At 32.8% G+C, this 20,459-nt stretch overlaps 1 protein-coding gene across 19 annotated transcripts in view; it reads right to left on the reverse strand.

Moving 5' to 3' along the window:
• Nucleotides 1–20,459, reverse strand: part of RIMS2 (regulating synaptic membrane exocytosis 2) — a 453,335-nt gene that overhangs the window by 361,565 nt on the left and 71,311 nt on the right. For 12 of the 19 annotated variants that reach the window (XM_053929802.2, XM_053929803.2, XM_053929805.2 and 9 more), the window contains exon 2: nt 4,168–4,378. In XM_053929802.2, coding sequence (XP_053785777.1) covers nt 4,168–4,378 — 211 coding nt within the window. Of the gene's footprint in view, nt 1–4,167; nt 4,379–15,757; nt 15,845–16,243; nt 16,277–20,459 lie in introns of all 19 variants that reach the window. The other 7 variants (XM_045181563.3, XM_053929801.2, XM_053929790.2 and 4 more) reach the window with 1 other exon arrangement.

Consider the following 20,459-nt stretch of genomic DNA (forward strand, 5'->3'; position numbering starts at 1 on the left):
AAAAGTCCAAAATTGAGATTCTACTTTTTTATATCCTCACCCAAAGACTTTTTTTTTTTTTATTGCTTTTAAAGAAAGAGGAAGGTAGACAGGAAAGGTGAGAGAGACCGATGCAAAAGAGGAGCATTGATTGGTTGCCTCCCACACGCACCCGGACTGGGGATCGTATGTGTGCAAACCAGGGATGGAACCCACAAGCCCGGTATGTGCCCCGACTGGAAATCAAACCCACAACTTTTCAGTTACAGGAGGACATTCCAACCAACTGAGCCCTACCAGCCAGGGCTGAAATTCTAGATGTAAAAACTACAATGTCTAAGGTAAAAAAAATACACTGGATGATAACATCAGATTTGGCATTGCCAAAGAAAAGATTAGTAGACATAAAGGCATAACAACAGAAAATTTATAAAATAAAACACAAAGTAAAATTTGGCTTAATGAAAAAATAAAAGTAAACTGTAAGACAACTTTAAGCAGCCTATTATATGAATAACAGAAGTCCCTGACAGAGAAGAGAGGAGGGGCCAGCAAAAACACGTGCAGAAAAATGGCCAAAATCTTCTAAAACCCTATGAAAACTACAAATTGACACCTCCAAAAAACTCCAAACACAAGAAGCATGAATAAAAATATATCAAAGATAAGAATGATATCACACTTCTCATTGGAAAAAGTGAAAGGGAGAAAACATGAAACATCTTTAAATTCAATGAAAATAACTGTCAACCTAGAATTCTATATCCACCAAAAACATCTTTTTAAAAAAACCAAAGGCAAAATTTTCAGCATAAAAAGCTGAAGCTGTTCGTCACCAGCAGATTGCACTACAAAAAAATGGAAGGAAAGCCTCGAGGCAGATAACATATACCAGACAGAAATACAGAGCTGCATGAAATAAGTAAATAAATAACTGTCACCAGAAATGGTAACAACAAAAGCGAATATCTACTAATTCCCTTACGTAAAACTCATTAAAGGATAAAATTTTAAAACAAACGGAATAACAATGTACATGAGGTTTACAAAATAGGTGAAAGTAATACATATGAAACCTATAACGTAAAGTCCAAGACTCGAGAAATGGAAGTACACTATTGTAATATTCTTACATTATACATACATTGATACCATGGTATAATATCAGTTAAGGTTGCCTATGATAAATTAAAGATTCATACTACAAACCTGAAGCAATTGTTAAAATAACAAAACAAAAAGTTATGGCTAAAGAGCCAACAAAGAAGTTAAAACAAAATGAGAAAATATTTGGTTAATCAAAACAAGAATGAAAAAGAAAAATATAAACAAAAATCAGAGTGTACAAGTAGGAACAAAAGGAAATGTTATAATAAAACATAATTATGTCAATATTCACATTAAATGTAAACAGTCTAAACGCATCAACTAAAAAGCAGAGATTGTCAAATTGGATAACAAAGCAAGACTCAATTATATGCCATTTATAACAAAAGTACTTTAAATATGAAGACACAAATAAAAACATAAACCATGTTAATATTACCCAATACAAGGTTGGAGACGCTAAATTAATTTAATACAAAGTGAATTTCAGAACAAACAATATTACTGGGAATAAATAAAGTCACTTAATAATGATAAAGAGGTCGATTTTTTAAGAGGATGTAATAATCCTAAATGTTTATGCACATAAAAAGATCTTAAAATTGTATGAAACAAAAACTGATAGAAGTGCAAGAAGAAATAGATAAATCCAAGTATAGATATATGTATTTTAATATACCTCTTGTAATAATTGATAGAACAGGAAAAAAATCAACAGGGACATTGTAGATTTGAATAACTCTACTAACCAACTTGACCTAATGAACAATTAAAAACACTCTATCCAAAAATAACAGAATATATATTCTTTTCATGCAGAACATTTACCAAAATAAGTCATATTCTAGGCCATAAAATAACTATCAATACATTTCAAAAGATTCAAGGCATACAAAGTATATTCTGGGAATACAACAGAAGTAAATTAAAAATCATTAACAGAAAGATCTATGAAAACCCCCAATATTTGCAAAATAAATAACATAATTATAAATTATCCATGGATCATAGAAGAAAAGGAAAATTATTTTTAAATGGATGAAAATTAAAAGACAACACAATTTTGGGGATACCACTGAATATCTAAAAGAAAGTATGACATATATATGATGCCTATATTAGAAAAGAAATCTCAAAGCAATGACCTCAGCTTCCAGCTAAAAAAGCAGAAAAAGAAAACTAACCCCAAAGTACAAAGAAATAATAAAGACCAAAAATGAAATCAATATTAGAGAAAAAATCAGTAAAACCAAAAGCTGGTTCTTTAAGAAATAAACAAAATTGATAAATATCTAACCAGACTGGGAGAGGACACCAAATTACCAAAATCAGGAATGAAAGGGGTGGAATCACTTCCAATCCTACAGAAATTAAAAGAGTAATAATGCCATACTGTGAACAAGCTTACACCAATAAATTTGACAGCTAATGAAGAACTGGACAACTACCTTGAAAGACACAAACTTCCAAAGCTCATTCAAGAAAAAATAATAACCTGAATAATCCTTTATCTTTAAAAAAACTGAAAATGTACTTTAAAATCTTCCCACGAAATAAAATGGCATGCTTAGATGGTTTCACTGGTAAAGTTTACCAAACATTAAAGGATAAGTAATACTAATTCTACACATTTAAAACTCTTCTAAACATTTGAGAGAAGGAACTACTTCCCAACTCATTGCATCAGGCCAGCATTACCTGACATCAAAACCAAATAAAGACATTACAAGAAAAGAAAACTTTACACACTAACCCTCATGAACATAGAAGCAAATATCATAAACAAATGTGATCAAATTAAACCTATTAATATAGAAAAGGCATCATCCATCATAACCAAATGAGATTTATCCCTAAAATAGAGTTGGTTTAACATACCAAAATCTACCAATGAAGTTCACTACATTGACAAAGAAAGAATAAAGCACATTCCTAATCTCTAGAGATGGAGAAAAAGCACTTAAGAAAATCCAACATCTGTTCCTGATGTTTAAAAAGAAACCTCTCAGAAACTAGGCATACAGCATCTATGAAAAGCTGGTAACACAATTCCTAACAGTGAAAGACTGAATGCCTTTTCCCTAAGATCAAGAATAACACAGGATGTCTGCTCTCACCACTTCTATTGAGAATTGTACTGCCGTTTCTAGCCAATGCAACTAGTGGGCAAAAAATCATGTAAACCAGGGTGAAAAATCAATAGATATAAACAAACAATGAGAAATGGGAGCAAAAAGAAAATACAGAGAATTGAAATCTCACAGGGGAACAAAATTAGCACTATTATGCCTAAGTAATGTATGTAAAGATATCAGCTTACTATTGAAAAGCCATCTAAGGAAAGGAATGATTGATAAGACACGAGTGAGGAGATAAAAGCAAATTCTAAAGAACTTGTTAAAACAAACATTTTTAAAAACTGTTTTTACTCATTTCAACATACATTCTTTAGGGAGCATTAACATTGTTCTAAAGGAGACGGATGAACTACAAAAATCTAGGATAAATGTGAAACACCTCCTTAACACTTCCTCTTACAATTACATAGTATAATGTTTATTTCATTAATATTAAGACAAAGATAAAAGGTAATGTAGCTTTGAAAGCTTTAAAATTATGGAACACAGAATCTCAAAGCTGGAAAGAGGCTCTTTCAAAAGGAAATAAAACAGGAGCCAAAGGAAGAGTACATCTACAAAGTTTATAAAATTATGTGTGGCAATGGAAAAGGCTGTGTCACAACTCTAATATTAATCAGTTCTGTGACTTTAAAAATGAACTTTCTGCACCTGTAAAATAAAGGAAGTAGACCATTTGGTCTCTAAATTTTATTCATCATCTTTGAGAGCCTAAGATTCTATTTTTCTAAACAAAATCATAAGCGAAAGGACATAAACAATGAAACAAATATATTTGTAACCCACAGAAATACATAAAAATTTCTTTTAAGTAGAATGAAGATGCTAGAAAAGGTTTTTGTTTATTGGTTAATCTGAATATTAATTTCAGTTGTCTTTTACATTTTTCTCACAATAAGCTTAACTGAAAGAGAATTATTACATGTGATTTTCATTTCTGTACCTTGTTGGAGCGTAGTGACACGCGACCTCCACAGCGCGCGCAGAACTTTGTTTGGCAATACGAACAGTTATGGCCACATCCATCAGCGAACTTGGTTTTGTGGCAGATACCACACGTTGGAGCATCACCCTTCTGTTCTTGCTGCTGCTGTGACTCTTCTCCCATCTTCTTTACCTGTTCCTTATACATTTCAAACTGCTGATGAAGTTTTCTGCAAAGAAAACAGGTAAGAAAAAATTGGTTTCCTGAAGGTCTCAAAAAAAATAACTATCACTACAATCTGTAGACACAGTTTCATATCAAAAAATCCACAGAGAAAAGAATAAAAATTTAATTTTCTGATAAGGGAATAACATCATAAGTGATGCAACCAATTCTGTCTTCTGATATACATATTAATTTAAGAACAAATTAATATAATATGTTTATGGAGATATTTCTTTGAATATAATTGTAAAATTTCTACCTACCATTTGCAATATGTTTTCAATCATACACTCCAAAATATTTACCATGTTATTTCTCAACAGTTTAATTTCAAAATAAAGGGAGCTAATTTGACTTATACAATGAAGCCGAAACTTATGAAACTCAAATCATTGAGACAGAATCTCCGCTTGAGTGACCTTAAGAACGTAGACAGAGGGGAACACACTGGATGAGTCCTCTCACTAACTGTTTAAACCTGTTCAACAGTCAGGACGTTAGCTGGCTATAAAAACACTGTGAAATATTAGGGTCCTACAAAATAAGGATGGGCCAATAAAAGTAAGGCCAAATTTTACTTTAAAGATAAAGGATAATAAAAAAGACAGCTAGTAAAAGGTATTATTTACTCTAGTTAAAAATAGTGATATAACTTTCACTTTCATTGTTTTTATAAGAAAATTGAAAATGTTTTGAAACTATAATTAGTTTCACTTAGGATTTACAAAGATATAAATAATGTCACTCCCATTCCCAACCGATCTGAATTCCTGACTTGATTGGTGATTTAATCCCCAACACTAATAGTCTGACAGGAGAGGCATGTCCACTTTAAAACACAAATACTCTACAAAACCATGAGACTCAGGGGGCAATAACAAGGATTAAACAACCCATTGTCAAGACATAAAATAATCAATATAATTACATTCAGAGATAACAAGGATAATGAAATTATCAGACACAGACTTTTCAATAATTAAAATTGTTAAGGCAAAAGATATATAGAAAAAGGTGGATGAAACACATAAATAGATGGGGTATTAAAGCAGAAAGATGAAACTGTTAAGAGTCAAATGGAAATTCTAAAAATATAAAATATGCATCAGAGATGAAGAATTTCTTCAATGAGCTCATGAGCAGGTTTGAAAAATTGTAAGGAAAACATTAGTAAACTTTAAAATAAGTCAATAAAAATTATCTCAACTAAAAAAAAATTTATGAAACAGTAGAAGGAAAAAACAGAGCATCCAAGAGCTAAATTGACCTGACATATGTGAGATTAGAGCTCCAGAAGGAGAAGAACAAAAAAACACAACATCAGAGGAAATATTTGAAGAGATGATGCTCACGAATTTTCCAAAACTAATGAAACCCACCAAATCACAGACACATAAATCTCGGAGAATCCTTTGTAGAACAAATACTAAATACACAAACATACACAGACACCCATAGACACATCATAGTTAAACTGATAAAAACCAAAGATAAAAACTATGAAAGCCCCAGAAAGTGACACATTATGTGAAGAGATTAATGATGAGAATTATAGATTATCGTTCAGAAACCATGCAAGTTAACAGACTTTGGAGTGACAGCTACATAAAGTACTAACAGAGGAACTGTCTTACCCAACACCCCATACGCAGTGAAATTATGCTTCAAAAGAAAATAAAGGCAAAATAAATACTTTTTCAAGCAAATGTTGAAATAATTCATTGTCACAAGACCTTAGATGCAAAGAATTTAAAGTAAGTTTTTTAGACAGAAGTATGATACTACTTGTATGTATCATATAGAGACATTTTCAAAAAATAAAAGGAGAAAGTTAAACCCAAAAATGTAGAGGAATGGAATAAAAATGATTAGAAAAGAAATCAATGAAACCAAATGCTATTCTTTTAAAAACTTCAATAAAATTAATAAAACTCTAGGTACAATGATCAAGAAAAAGAATGAAAAACAAAAATTACCTATAGAAACAAAAAAAATCACTACAGACTCCATGATTAAACAAAATTAAATTTAAAAGATTATAAGAGAATGCTGCAAATGATTCTATGCCATAAATTCTACAACTTACATGAGAAACACACCATTTCCTTAAAAGACGGAAGTTAGAAATTAGCACACCTCATTCAAGACAGAAATAGCTTGACAAGTCCTGTATCTATTAAATAAATTTAATTCATATTTAATTCATATTTCAAAAATAAAACCAGTTCTCCATGACTTCATCAGTGAATTCCATCAAACATTTAAGGAACAAATAATAGCAATTCGACATAATCTTTTCCAGAAAATAGAAAAGAAGGAAGTATTTTCTAATTAATTTCCTAAGGCCAGCATTACTTGGATACCACAACCATACAAAGATATGATAAGAAAAGAAAACTATAAATAATAGTCCTCATGAGAAGATGTAAAAATTCTCAATATAATATTAGCAAGTCAAACCTAGAAATAAGTTGAAGAATAATGTATCACATATAGATGATGATTATCCTGGGACTACAAAGTTCACTCCAACTTCTAAATTTAAGCAATGCACAAAGGAAAAAGGACTCATTGACATGGACAACAGTGCTGGGGGGGAGGTGGGTGCAGGGGTGTCCAACCCACAGTGCACGGACCACACGTGACCCAGGATGGCTGTGAATGTGGCCCAACACAAAATTGTAAATTTACTTAAAACCTTTTTTTGCTCATCAGTTTTCATTAGTGTTTGTGTACTTAACATGTGGCCCAAGACAGCCCTTCTTCTTCCAGTTTGGCCCAGAGACGCCCAAAGGTTGGACACCCCTGTAAGAGGACTAAATTGTAATGGAAAAAAATATAATAAAGATTAAATTAAAATAAAATAAAATAAGTGTCAGCAATGTAATTCACCATATTACCACACCAAGGGGAAAGAAACATAATTATGTCAAAATATGCTGAGAAAGCACTAGACTCGGCAAACCAGGGATAGACAGAAACTTCCTTAATGCAATAAGGGTATCTACAGAAAAGCCTACAAATATTCAGTATTGTAAAAGACTGAAGGCTTTCCCCCGAAAATCAGAGACAAAGAAGGTGTCCTCTCATCTTCTCTCACTACTTATAATTGACATTGTACTGAAAAGCCTGGGCAATGATTTAAAGCAGGAAAGACCAATAAAAGTTAAAGCATAGGAAAGGAAAATAAAAAACTTCGCAGATGGCATAATTGCCTTTGTATAAAATCTAATACTAAGTAAAAAATATCTCCTGTGATAAATGAATTTAGTAGGGTCACAAGATACAAGTTGAATATGCAAAAAAAAATTATATTAGTGCATACTAGCAATGGACAATTGAAAATGAAAATTTTAAAGAGTAATCTCACATTATTTACAATAGCCAAAATACGAAAGCAACCAAAATGTTCATTGGCAGACAACTGGATAAAGAAGGTGTGGTACCTACACACAATGGAATATTACTTGGCCATAAAAAATGAGTCCTGGCTGGTGTGGGTCAGTGGATTGAGTGCCGGCCTGCAAACCTAAGTGTTGCTGGTTTGATTCCCAGTCAGGAGACATGCCTGGGTTGTCGGCCAGGTCTTCAGTTGGGGGCATGCAAGAGGCAACCTCACATTGATGTTTCTTTCCCTCTCTTTCTCCCTCCCTTCCCCTCTTTCCAAAAAAAAATAAATAAAATCTTCAAAAAAATGAAATCTTACCATTTGTGACAACATGAATGGACCTAGAGGGTATTATGCTAAGGTAAATTAAGTCACACAAAGTAGACAAATACCATACTATTTCACTTCCATGTGGAATCTAAAAAACAAGATAAATGAACAAGCAAAACAGAAACAAATTCATAGATACAAAGAAGAAACTAATGGCTGCCAGATAGGAGGAGGTTGTGGAGATCGTTGAAAAAGGTGGATGGATTAAAAAATACAAATGGCAGTTACAAAATGGTCATGGGGGTGTACAGTACAGCATAGGAAATATAGTCAGTAATGCTGTAATAACTAGGTATGGGGCCAGGTGGGTACTACAATTATTGGGGGATCACATCTTAAGTTATATAAGTGTCTGACCACTAAGTTGTACACCTAAAACTGACATAATATTGAATGTCAATTGTAATTGGAAAACTTCCACAAAATTTTAAAAAATAAGTAGTCTGCAATGGCATGAAATAAATAAGGTATAAATCTAACAAAATATATACAGGCTTTTTAAGGTGAAAACTATAAAACAGATAAAAACAATCAAATAAGATCTAAATAATATTAGAAATATACTGTATTCACCAATATTAAGATATCAATTCTCAAAAAATAAATCTATTGATTCAATGTCATTCCAATCAAAATCTCAGCATAATTTTTTAAGTAATTAACAAGCTAACTCTAAAATTTATATAAAAAAGCAAATTTCTTAGAATAGGCAAAATATTTTGAAAAAGAAGAGACTGAAGGACTCACAATACCTGATTTCAAGACTTACTATAAAAGCTACACAAGTAATCAAGTCAATATGGCAATGCCAAAGGAGAAACATATACACCAATGGAATAGAACAGAATCCAGAAATAGTCCAATACTTGAATGGTCATTTTTTAAAGTTTCCAAGATAATTCATTGGAGAAAAAATAGTCTTTGAGCAATGGGAAATTCATGAGTAAAAAAGTAAATGGAAATCCATGTGTAAAAAAATGAGCCTCAATTCCTACCTCACACCAAGGGGAAAACCAGTTCTCAATGTATTACAGAACTATAATCAATGGACTACAGAAATAAATATAATAACTGAAACTATAAAACTTCTAGAAGACAACATTGAAGAAAATTGTGCTGTTGGGTAAATATATTTGTACAAGATACAAATGTATGAACATAGCTGTGTTCCAATAAAGCATTTTTATGAACACAAATTTGAATTTCATGCGATTTAGAGTGACCGAATACCATCATTTAAAAATTGTTTCAACCAATTTTAAATGTAAACACCATTTTTAACTTAGTAGTTATACAAATAACAAGCAGTAGGCTAGATGTGGCCCATGGGCCATAATTTGTTCACTTCTATACTATATGATTTCATTTATATGACATTCTGGAAAGAGCAAAATTTTAAGTACAGAAATCAGATCACTGAGTGCTAGGGGCTGGAGTAAGACAAGGGGAATAAAATTACAAGCGGACAAAAGAAACTTTTAGAGGTAGGAAATATTGTTTTAATTAAGGTGATAGATATACAACTGTATATGTTTTTCAAAATTCACTGAAATGTTTACCTCAAAGTGGTTAATTTTACTGTAAATAAGTTATACCTCAAGAAACCAGACTTTTTTAAAAAGTTAGTTTCACAGTGCTAACCTTAAGTCGCGAAACTTAAAAGAGCTCTGTGAATGAGTCCTTCCTTATATCTAGTTAATCACAAAGCATACCTCCCTTTTTCACACATACCGATAAATTCAAATAGCCATGCCAGTTTTATTACCCTTTTTTGTAACTTCAGTTAATATGCTGTTTTTCCCTGATGACCTCCAACCAGGTTTAAGCAAAGCTTTGCTAACACAAAACAAGCACCAACCACTATAGGAGGTTCAAGCCCTTAGGACATGCACAAGAACAGGCATGATTTTTAACTGGACTATTGACTGAGCTCTACAACAGAGCATATCTTTCAATGTGTGAGATATGTTGTACTTTTCTACTGCGTAGCTGTTGATACACTTATGATCTCTGGCATACCTCTCAGGAAGTGGCTGACCCTCACTGAGAGAAAGAGGAAGACGACAGGTAAAGGAAAATTAGAAAGTGCAATGCCTTGTTTCAGTTGGAGACACACTGGAGTACTTACCGGGCTAGTTACCAAGGCACACAGGAACAAAAGCAGAAGTCTAGCTAAGTGAACTGGGCTACAGAATAGTGCCTCGGGGGAAGCGGAAGTCCTGCTTCATAGGGGACGATGGCCAGTCACATTAGTAGCAAAGTTGGTAATGTTTTTCCAAAGTGCTAGATTAGAACTATTTAAAATCATTTAACGTAATCCTGAGACTGAGGCATCAAGGTTGCAGGGTGGGATCAAAGGGTCCCAATGGTGGGAAAAACAGATGCAGAAACTGCATTCAAGACACAGCCTGACTACGATAATTTGAGTAACCTGAAACACTAATTCGAAAGAACATAAGCACCCCTACGTTCATTGCAGCGTTATTTACAATCACCAAGATACGGAAGCAGCCCAAGTGTCCATCAATAGATGAGTGGATAAAACAACTATGGGACATTTACACAATGGAATTCTACTCAGCAGTAAAAAGGAAGAAAATTTACCCTTTGCAACAGTATGGATGGACCTGGAGAACATTATGGAGAATAACACTGTCAGAACCAAATTCCAAATACAATGAAAGGTCTAAAAGATCTTAAATATGTAAACTTGAATATATAACCTTCCAGTGATGTAAATCAGAGGTTAGCTAATACCTTCTGTACAGATCCAGTTGGTAGATATTTTAGGCCTTGTGGGCACAGTCTCTGTCACAGATATCCAAATCTGCCAGTGGGATATGAGAGCAGTCAGAAAAAATATGCAGACAAATGAGCTTGACTGTGTTCCAATAAACCTTTATTTACAGAAAGCGGCAGCAGGCAATTTGAACCACAGGCCATATTTTGCAAATCCCTGATTTATGTAAATAAAAGAATCAAAGATATACTCATATTAAATTTAAAACTTTTACTGTAAATGAATATTTAAGAGACATATAAAATAATATATTAATTTAGAAATATTCCACTTTATTTCATAAAGCTCTTTTATAATCCATATTTTTAATGTATACTTTCAACATCAATGTCTCCATCATCACTAAAGCAACTCACTGAACTCAATTTTGTCCAAAATAAATTTTCTTCACTTCTGAGTTCTTTGACAGAACTAAACTTTTCAATCTGTTAGTTCAAGGTAATCCTGCTATTCCTGGAACTTTTATACCCAGCCACACAGGTTTTTGTTGCTATTGTTTTCTCATTTATCTGAAATGTATACTTTCATGATCCCTTTAAAATAACAACTTATATTACTACTTTTTAAAGTAATCTTTAAAGGTTTTTTACTACAACTTCCAACACCAGGCATCATGAATTTCTAGACTGATGCTAAATTGCTTTATCTCCCCTTTCACAAATTCTACCAGTACCATATTTCCCCCTATCCACAGAATATACATTCCAAGACCCCCAGTGGAGGTCTGAATCCACAGATAACACCAAGCCCTATATATAGGCACCAAGCTGTTTTTTCCGATATATGCCTATCTATGATAAAGTTTAATTTATAAATCAGACACAGTAAGAGATTAAGAACAATAACTATTTAACAACTATTTTTCTATTTAATATTTTCAGTCCATGGTTGACACCTGGCAACTGAAACCGTGGAAAGCAAAAACATGGATACTGGGACTAATGTAATCTCTGTATGCAGAGATATGATTGTTTGAGGTCTTTTCAGGATAACGTGTCTTCTCCAAGAAGTACTTTGTAATTCAAACTAAAGAAATCGTGGGCTTCTCATAAAGAGATAGATTTTTTTATAAAAACCAAAAATAAACCAACTTCCTTTTATTGGAAGGATGATTTCACAAAAATTAAGAACTCCATATATCCAGAATATAGAGTACTTTGGTTTTGTAACTTGTTTTGATATCTGGCAAAATGGAATCTTCTTCCTTGTTCTTTCTGAAAATTGTTCGACTATTTGTAAACATTTTTCATCCATATAAATATTTTAATCCTTTTACCAAGTTCTCTTAAAAATCCTGGTAGAAATTTTATTGAAATTGCATTATATTTATACATTAGTTTTAGGAGAACTGACACCTTTACAATGTTGAGTCTTCACTCTTACAAGCACAGTGACACCATTTACTGACAATCCTCAAAAACAGTAACTGCCTATACAGCCAGGAAGATTTTTAACTAAAATTTTTCCACTTTAACTTGCAATCCATCCCAAAAAAGTCCAGGCATAGACCTGTATTTCAATTTAATTGGCTCCCTTTGTAATGGCTTCTGTTATACTATATGTTGAACTTATTTTGACTGAATTTCAAAACATTATTTTGAGACGGAGCCTACAGGGTTCATCAATTTGTCAAAACACAGATTAAGGACCTCCATAAGATATTCTCGTGATCGATATGTTCTTTCAGAAAAAAGTAAAAGCAAGGGTTTTTTTTACCTGCATAAGAAAACAACTGCATAACAAGTGCATAAGGCAAATGTAACCTTAATACTTCGTACTTCTACAACTCCTCCTTATTCTCATCGCACTTCAGTCTCACTTCCTTGGGAAGGTATCCCTTAACATCTGACTATCAAAGTCTTCTTTTAAATAGTTTCAAAGCATTATATTGCATTTCCACAGCCAGGCCTTTTATTACGATATATGACTATTTTATTTATGCCTAGTGTAGTCCATGGGGATTATTTAATCTGTTTCTGCTCTCTACTTATCCCATTGGCTGACCGTAGCCAACATCTCTATAAATACTTACCAAATTCTTGAATTAATGAAGAATAAATAAATGTGTATTGTGTATGTATTATTTAATGAGATGGAGCAAAAATATTAAATAAAGTAAAAGTTAAATATGATCCAGTCTGGTCATAAGTAAGAAAGGATAGACAAATATAGGCATGAGATGAATGTAAGCAAATTATAATATAAAGCAAAATGAAAGAGGACAAAATAAAATTAAAATTATGCCCTGGCTGTTGTAGCTCAGTGGATTGAGCTCCGGCTGCAAACCAAAAGGTTGCCGGTTTGATTCCTAGTCAGGGCACATGCCTGGGTTGCAGGCCAGGTCCCCAGTGGGGGCCACGTGAGAGGCAACCATACATTGATGTTTCTCTCCCTTTCTTTCTCCCTCCCTTTCTCTCTCTATAAAAATAAATAAATAAAATCTTTGATGTAGAAAAATAAAATTAAATTAAAATTATTTAATTTGTACATTAAGAAATTTTTGCAATGGTTGAGTGAACTTACAACTGAAACAAGTGGCTCAATTGATTTCTATACCTCAAAATTTATGAAAAGTCAAATTTGGAGACATTTATACATATAATTTCACATGAATTACCCAAATCAAATTAGTAAATCTTCCTCTTACATTAAAAGCTATGAAATAAACAAACTCCAAAAAATACAGACCTCAAGAAACCTACATTAATATAGCTTTGAAAAACCATGAAATGGGATTTATATAGATTATTGTCCAGGAAATGTTAGATTTTTAGTACTATCAGAGAGCATATTTATTTAATTGTTCTGCTATAGAAATGTTTATACAGAATAAAAAAAAGTCCTACTTTTTAACATTTACAAATTAAAATAAATACTTGGAATTCAGCTCTCAGAAATAACTTCATCGGGTCAATAAACAGAAAGTGATCAGATAAGAAGTTATTCTACGAAACGGGGGAAAGAGAGAAACAAATGAGACGACTCAGAAAGAAGTCTCAGACTCTAACCGAAGGGAAGATGAAGTCTCAGAAGTGACCCTGCTCTGCGCATCGGAAAGATAAAGGAAAGCGCCTAGAAAATTACATACCAGAAATCTTCAACATAACAAGAATTTAAGACACAGAAAGTAACTATCAAGAGAATCTATTAATTCTGAATTTTTAAATCTGCATAAATTACAGAGCGACAGGAATGAATGAGTTGTCCAACAAACTTTAATGGAAACAATCTCTATTAATCAATCATTATTTTTTAAAACACCTGAAAGTACGTTTTTTCTCCAACCATCTTCCTATCCACTTATTCCTTCCTATTTATTATTGAAGTATAGCTCTTTTTAAATTTGCCTTGATCTTTGTTTGTGCCAATCAAATGTCACTGTTTCAACTCGGATCACTTTTTACAGTTACTCACAAAATGACTATTTAATAGCCATTGTAATCCACTAAACAATAAATCTTAACCTTGATTAGTCTCTAAAACTCACAAACACTGTAATATATATAACTGGTCATTTAAAACCGAAGCAAAGTTGCACCTGATTATATTTTGCTATTGATTTTACTATTTTATTGTATGATTCACGGCCTTAGGGAAAAAAAAAATCAGCAAAACAATGACAATGTGTGCCATTTTGATACAATTTTTGTTAACTAGAGAAAAAATTATTTCTATTCCTTGGGACACGGTATTATTATGTTATAAAAAGATAAAATGTAAAATCAGTTGGCATCCACTGGATGCCAATGATTAAAGAGTAGACAAGTCAAACAGGCCTTGACTTCAACTAGCTTGTTTACAGCAACAGTTCCAATTTTAGAACTACATACCAACTACTAGTAGTGTATCACAGCACAGTGTTACTTCCGTTGAAATTGAAACAATGACAAAATTTTAAATAAAATGCATACAAGGTAACATTAAGTATGGGGAGATTACTCTCATGGTAAAAGTGAATGTTTTTCTGCTTCACTTTAGGGCTTCTAGTAGTCATTCTCGTTCTCTTCCAGATTCATGTCCTTCTCACTCTGCCCATTCCTGCAACCAAACCATCTTCTCTGTGAACATAACTCCTATGTTAAAAAGTGCAGAGGCTGGGTGGTAAGAGCACTTCTGAGTAAGATGAATGTTTTCATCAGGAGGCTAGAATTTAAATATATGCAGTCTTTCTCACATGCTCAGAGTTACTTCCAATGCACAACATAAATAATATGTCCTGCACAAAGTTAAAAACATACAAGTGTGAACAACTTCTTAAATAATAACAAAAGTAAAAGGAATGGACCTTTTTTTAATGTTTCATGTCAACATGAGAATAAATTGCTGCTTTCCCAAATGATGATACACCATCTTAATGAAATGTTCAGTGAAAAGAGGACTCAGGAGTCAAGCAAGTTTAGTAAACATTGTATGTTCTAACAGCTTTGGAACACATTAGAAACTCAGAAGTACAGCAATAAAAAACACCACTTATGCTTTTTTAGAAGAATCTTTCCAAAACTATTGACCAAAGATTGAATTTGGGAATTAATACCTCTTAACATCTTCTGGAATTACTTTTGAAAGAAATACACTTTGCAATATACTATCTATTGGAGAAAGACATTTTATTGCATAAATACATTTTACATTATTCATACGAAAACTAGGGAGAAAAGTTATCTTTTTGTGTTTACTATCCTATAAATTACCCTTGTATTCTTTTTAGATTTCTATGGGACAATTGAAGATTAAAGTATCAAACGCATAACCTAACAATTTTCATTTCTGCAGAATAGTATTCCAAGGGCAGTATTTTAAACATACTCTTTTGCATGTTATACTATCAGAGATAATATTTAGTCTATACAGATCAGCTTACTTACGTCTGGGGCTCCTTTTCATTTTGTTGTTTTTGCTGGGGCTGAAGAACGTTATTTACCAGTTCAGTGATCCCACTAAAGGGAAACCACCTGTTTAAATAAGCAAATAATGTGACTGAATAACCAAATGAATAACAATGTAGGTCAAATGTTTTCTTATCGATAATAATCAAAATACACAGGCACAAAAGCTACAGCCAATGGAAATGTGAGCTCCAGTTATCACCCAGGCAGTCAGAATGTAGGGAAATCAAGTTTGAACACTTAACCAGTCCGAAAGCAGGCAGCAAAAAACTACATCCAGTCAGTATGTGGATGAAGTAAGAAACTGCAGGCAGCTCTCGTACAAGCCAGAGAGTCAGAAAGCAGAAGACACACTAGCTGCAGCCTATCCAGTATTAGAGTAAGCTAATACCATCCAAGGTGCAGCAAGCAGAGTATGGCAAAGGTACAGAAGTCAAGCCTACTGCACTCAGTACATTTACTTACTGTGTCGGTTGTGGTTTGTGTTCTTCTTTGACCCTAAAAAGATAAGTTTGCACAACTGAGTGCACTGTACTAGCAAGAAATGTCTATCTACAGATCTGTGGTCATATAAAAATGAAAACTGAGGTGTGTTACATGGAAAAGCTCAGTGCTTTGCTGTATATTGGAATTATACATTTGAATTAATTTGGCACAATAAAAAGGACAAGTTGAATCATTTGATGTTAATAGAGGACTAATATTAAAACTCTACTGCTGTTCTAAGTGATTTCATGATTTAGTCCTCAAGTTTTCTGTATATTTTATTGATATTGATGTTTTTAAAATAGTTATTCTAAGGTACCCCATTAAACAGTTACATTTGGTTTACTAAAGATAGATTTCCTCTTTGTTTTTAAAATTTCTTCATTAATATAAATTTAAGCAAAAGCCTAATCTTTTAAATAAAATATAAGGTTTTATAAATGTATTTTTAAAGCCTTACAAATGACTGTATTTACTGATTAAAGGGCAGTTAAAGGAAATGGGGAAGAAGGGATGTATCCCATCTACATAAAAATAGCTACTAAAATAAGTATATATATTAAATTTAAGACATTCATAAGCTAAAGTAAATTACTCATATAACTATAACAAACTAAAAATGCATTTGAACTATCAACTCAGTGCTTCACTGAGAGAGTACCAAACATTTAAAAGGTGGACAAAGATGCCCTACAAGAGTAGTGATGCGCCTGAAATTTGGCTTCCCACACTTTGCTTAGGACTGGTCCTGAGAGTGGTGAGTTGACTAGCTTTTACTTTCCCAAAGAAAGACTAAGAATTTGTAACTAAAACTGGTCACCAAAATCTAGGACTTTCTTTAGGAGGTTATATTAATACTATAAATTAAATTCTCTTTACATCAAATTGATTTTCTTTTCCAGTGTGTTATTTTTAATGATACAAGTAGTAAATGAAAAGGTACACCCTTATATATCTTTGTACCCCAATGAATAAATATAACTAGAAATTATATATCTCTATATTAACCAAAATATTCTGTTCTCTGCATATACTTCCAAAGGTATATTATTTTTAGCCTAAAGCTAAAGCCATTTAATATGTAAATAATTATATAACTGATTAGTACAAAAGGTTATATTTAATACCAAGTATCATATTAACAAACAAATACAAGTAAACTATAGTGATATTGGACTCTATCTAGAAAAGTTATCACCGTATTTCTCTGAGAATAAGACAAAAAATTTCTTAACATTTTAGAACAAGAGTTGTCACATATAGTGACAAAGAAAGATTATCATACCAGTTCATCAAAATAAAGAATTCAAGTTTACCTTTCACCAAATAATATGTATGTTTAAAAAAACAAATATATTTTTTAAATGTGTAAATGAGAAGATATTTGTTTTTTAAAAATCCTGAGTGAGGATTTTTTAGGAATCATGTTGCATTTAATTAGTGACAGAAGTTTTTATCATACATAGATATTAATCTACAAATCAGTTTTCCATTTCAAATCTTGACTTGAAAAAATTAATAGAAATAAAAATTTTGATTACCAATTCAGGAATTATTTCTGGCTTTATAAAATATCTATATATACAATATGCAAACATTTGCATCAGCTTCCTAAATAAATATGTATCATAATATGACAGTATAAACATTTATCCTGTCTCTAAATAAAACCACAAGTATAAAAAACTATTTTGTTTTTCCAATATTTTAGATAAAATCAAACCTCAAAGTATCTGACCATAGTTAAAATTCATGTTGACATAATATCTTGAGAGCTGATAATATGAAGAGGTATGTACTTCTTGACAATACACTAACATTAGTTTTTGGAGGGTGGGGGTCAAACCATTTTATTGGGGGTCAAACCATTTTATTGGGGGTCAAAGGGCTGGGAAGACAAGATCCAGTGTACTCAGCCCGTCCAGGATCTCCCCAGCTTCAAAGCCGCAGAAAGAATACACTAACATTATTGACAATAAAAATGTACGTTTCTGCATTCCAAAAAGTGTGTAAGGGACGTCTAGTTTCCAGTCTGATACATAAAGAGCTTGGAAATCATTGCTCCCACCCTTACAAAGAGAAAAGCTGAAAAAACTGAAAATCAGTAATTCTTAAAGAATGTAGGCCACAGGACAAAGTGCTGCCCTGAAAACTTGAGAAACAGAAAAGCGGAGTATCACAATTTACCAAGAGTACAGGCCCAGGAACAGAAGCCCACACCTGGAGCCAGAATCTGCGGGAATACTTTTAACTATAATTGACTAATTGTTATAGACTCAGTATAAACTAGATGGAGTGTTTAAAATTCCAAGGTGTCCCAGTCTTAGGCACATCCATAGATTTTACCTCCAGGAGCCCTACCAGTTGCTCACTGAAAAGATCAGATAAAAATCTCCAGTAGGAGGAAGGGAAAGTAACCTACTTTGAAATATTCCCAGACCTCTTTACTGTCCTAACAGTCTTAGAATCCAGGGAAAATACTTCACCAGCGTGTAACCTACTGGGGTTATATCAAAACTAAACAAGCCTGAATAAGGTGACTACCCAATTACACACTCCTCTGATCATCAATGTAGGAGAAGGAGAATACCAAACTACACCCCCTGTAGCCTTCCACATGGGGGGAAGGGAAGCACCCAACTCAGGCTGATGAGACACTGAGACCTAATTAGAGGACTATCCAGTGCTTTTTGTGTATCAATACTTTACCACCAAATCACTAGAGGTCCTGAATAATAACAGGGGATTACAACTAAAAGAACTGCAAGCTTTAGACCCTATTTATTACGGAATCCCTAGGGAAACACAAAACACAAAGACAAAAATAAATAAAATAGAAGGCAGTATTCTGGAAAGCTGACTAGGTAAAAAGCAACAGAAATCTGTCTGACAATGGCAGAATCTGTCTGATGTAATTATTTTGGAAATCCGGAGTCTGTTGAAGTTTTTCAACTTCAGGAGAAGTCTTGAACTGCTTGCAATTAGTTTTGGTTAATTTGAGATTTTACCACACTAGCTGCTACCCATCCCCCACCCCTGGCCGCACTGCACAGTTGTGTACCTCCTCCAGGAGCAACCTGCACTCAGTTTACAGGAGCCAGGGAAAGCTAAAAGGACCCTGTCCTCCAAAAGAAAACAACAAAACCTGGCGACGGTGGAGAATCCGAACTCTTGAGTTACCATATTATTAGATTCAAAGTCCAGTTTTCAACAACAACAAAAAAACCCCAAGGCATACAGAGAAACAGGAAACTACATTCCACACGAAGGAAAAAAGAATCAACAAAAAAGTGCTCCTAAATAAAAAACCTGATGGCAGATCTATTAGACAAAGACTTTAAAACAATGATCTTAAACATATTCAAGGAATTAAAAAATAAAGTAAGAAAAGTCAAGAAAACAATGCATGAACACAATGGAAATATAAGTAAAGATATATAAAACCTAAAAAGAAAACAAAAAAAAGAATTCTGGAGCTCCAAAGTACAAAAACTGACATGAAACATTCACTAGAGGGATTCAAAGGCAGATTTGAGAAGGGATAAGAAGTCAGCAAACTTGAAGATATAACAATGAAAATTACTGAATCTGAGAAACAGAAAAAGAAATATTTGAGAAAAAATGAACAGACTCAAAGGGATCTGTTAGACACAATCAAGTGAACCAACACAAGCTTGATGATGACTGAAAACTTTCCAAATTTGATAAAAGGCATGACTATAAATATTTAAGAAGATCAACAAAAGCCAAGATGAAATCACCCACACAGACATAATAAACCAATTAAATCTAACAAATATGTGCAGAATACTCTATTCAACAAGAAGAGTATACTCATTTTTCTCAGCTGCACTCGGGAAATTTTCTAGGGCAAACCACATGCTATGCCACAAATGAAATCTCCACAGATTTTAAAATATAGAAATCATATAAAGTATCTGTTCTGTCCACAACCAGATGAAGTGAGAAATTGATAAGAAAAAGAAAAACAGAAAATTCACAAATTTATAAAAGTTAAATGCACATACTCTTTTAAAAACAATCAATCAAAGAAGAAAACACAAGGAAAATCAGAAACAAGTGAAGACAAAAATAATAGTCTACTAAAACTTATGAGAGGAATCTAAAGTAGTGCTACACGAGAAATTTATAGCTGTAAACACACTGAAAACAAGAAAGGTTTCAAACCAACAAT

The sequence above is a fragment of the Desmodus rotundus genome, chromosome 8 (genome assembly GCF_022682495.2).
Source record: "Desmodus rotundus isolate HL8 chromosome 8, HLdesRot8A.1, whole genome shotgun sequence".
Lineage (NCBI taxonomy): Eukaryota > Metazoa > Chordata > Mammalia > Chiroptera > Phyllostomidae > Desmodus > Desmodus rotundus.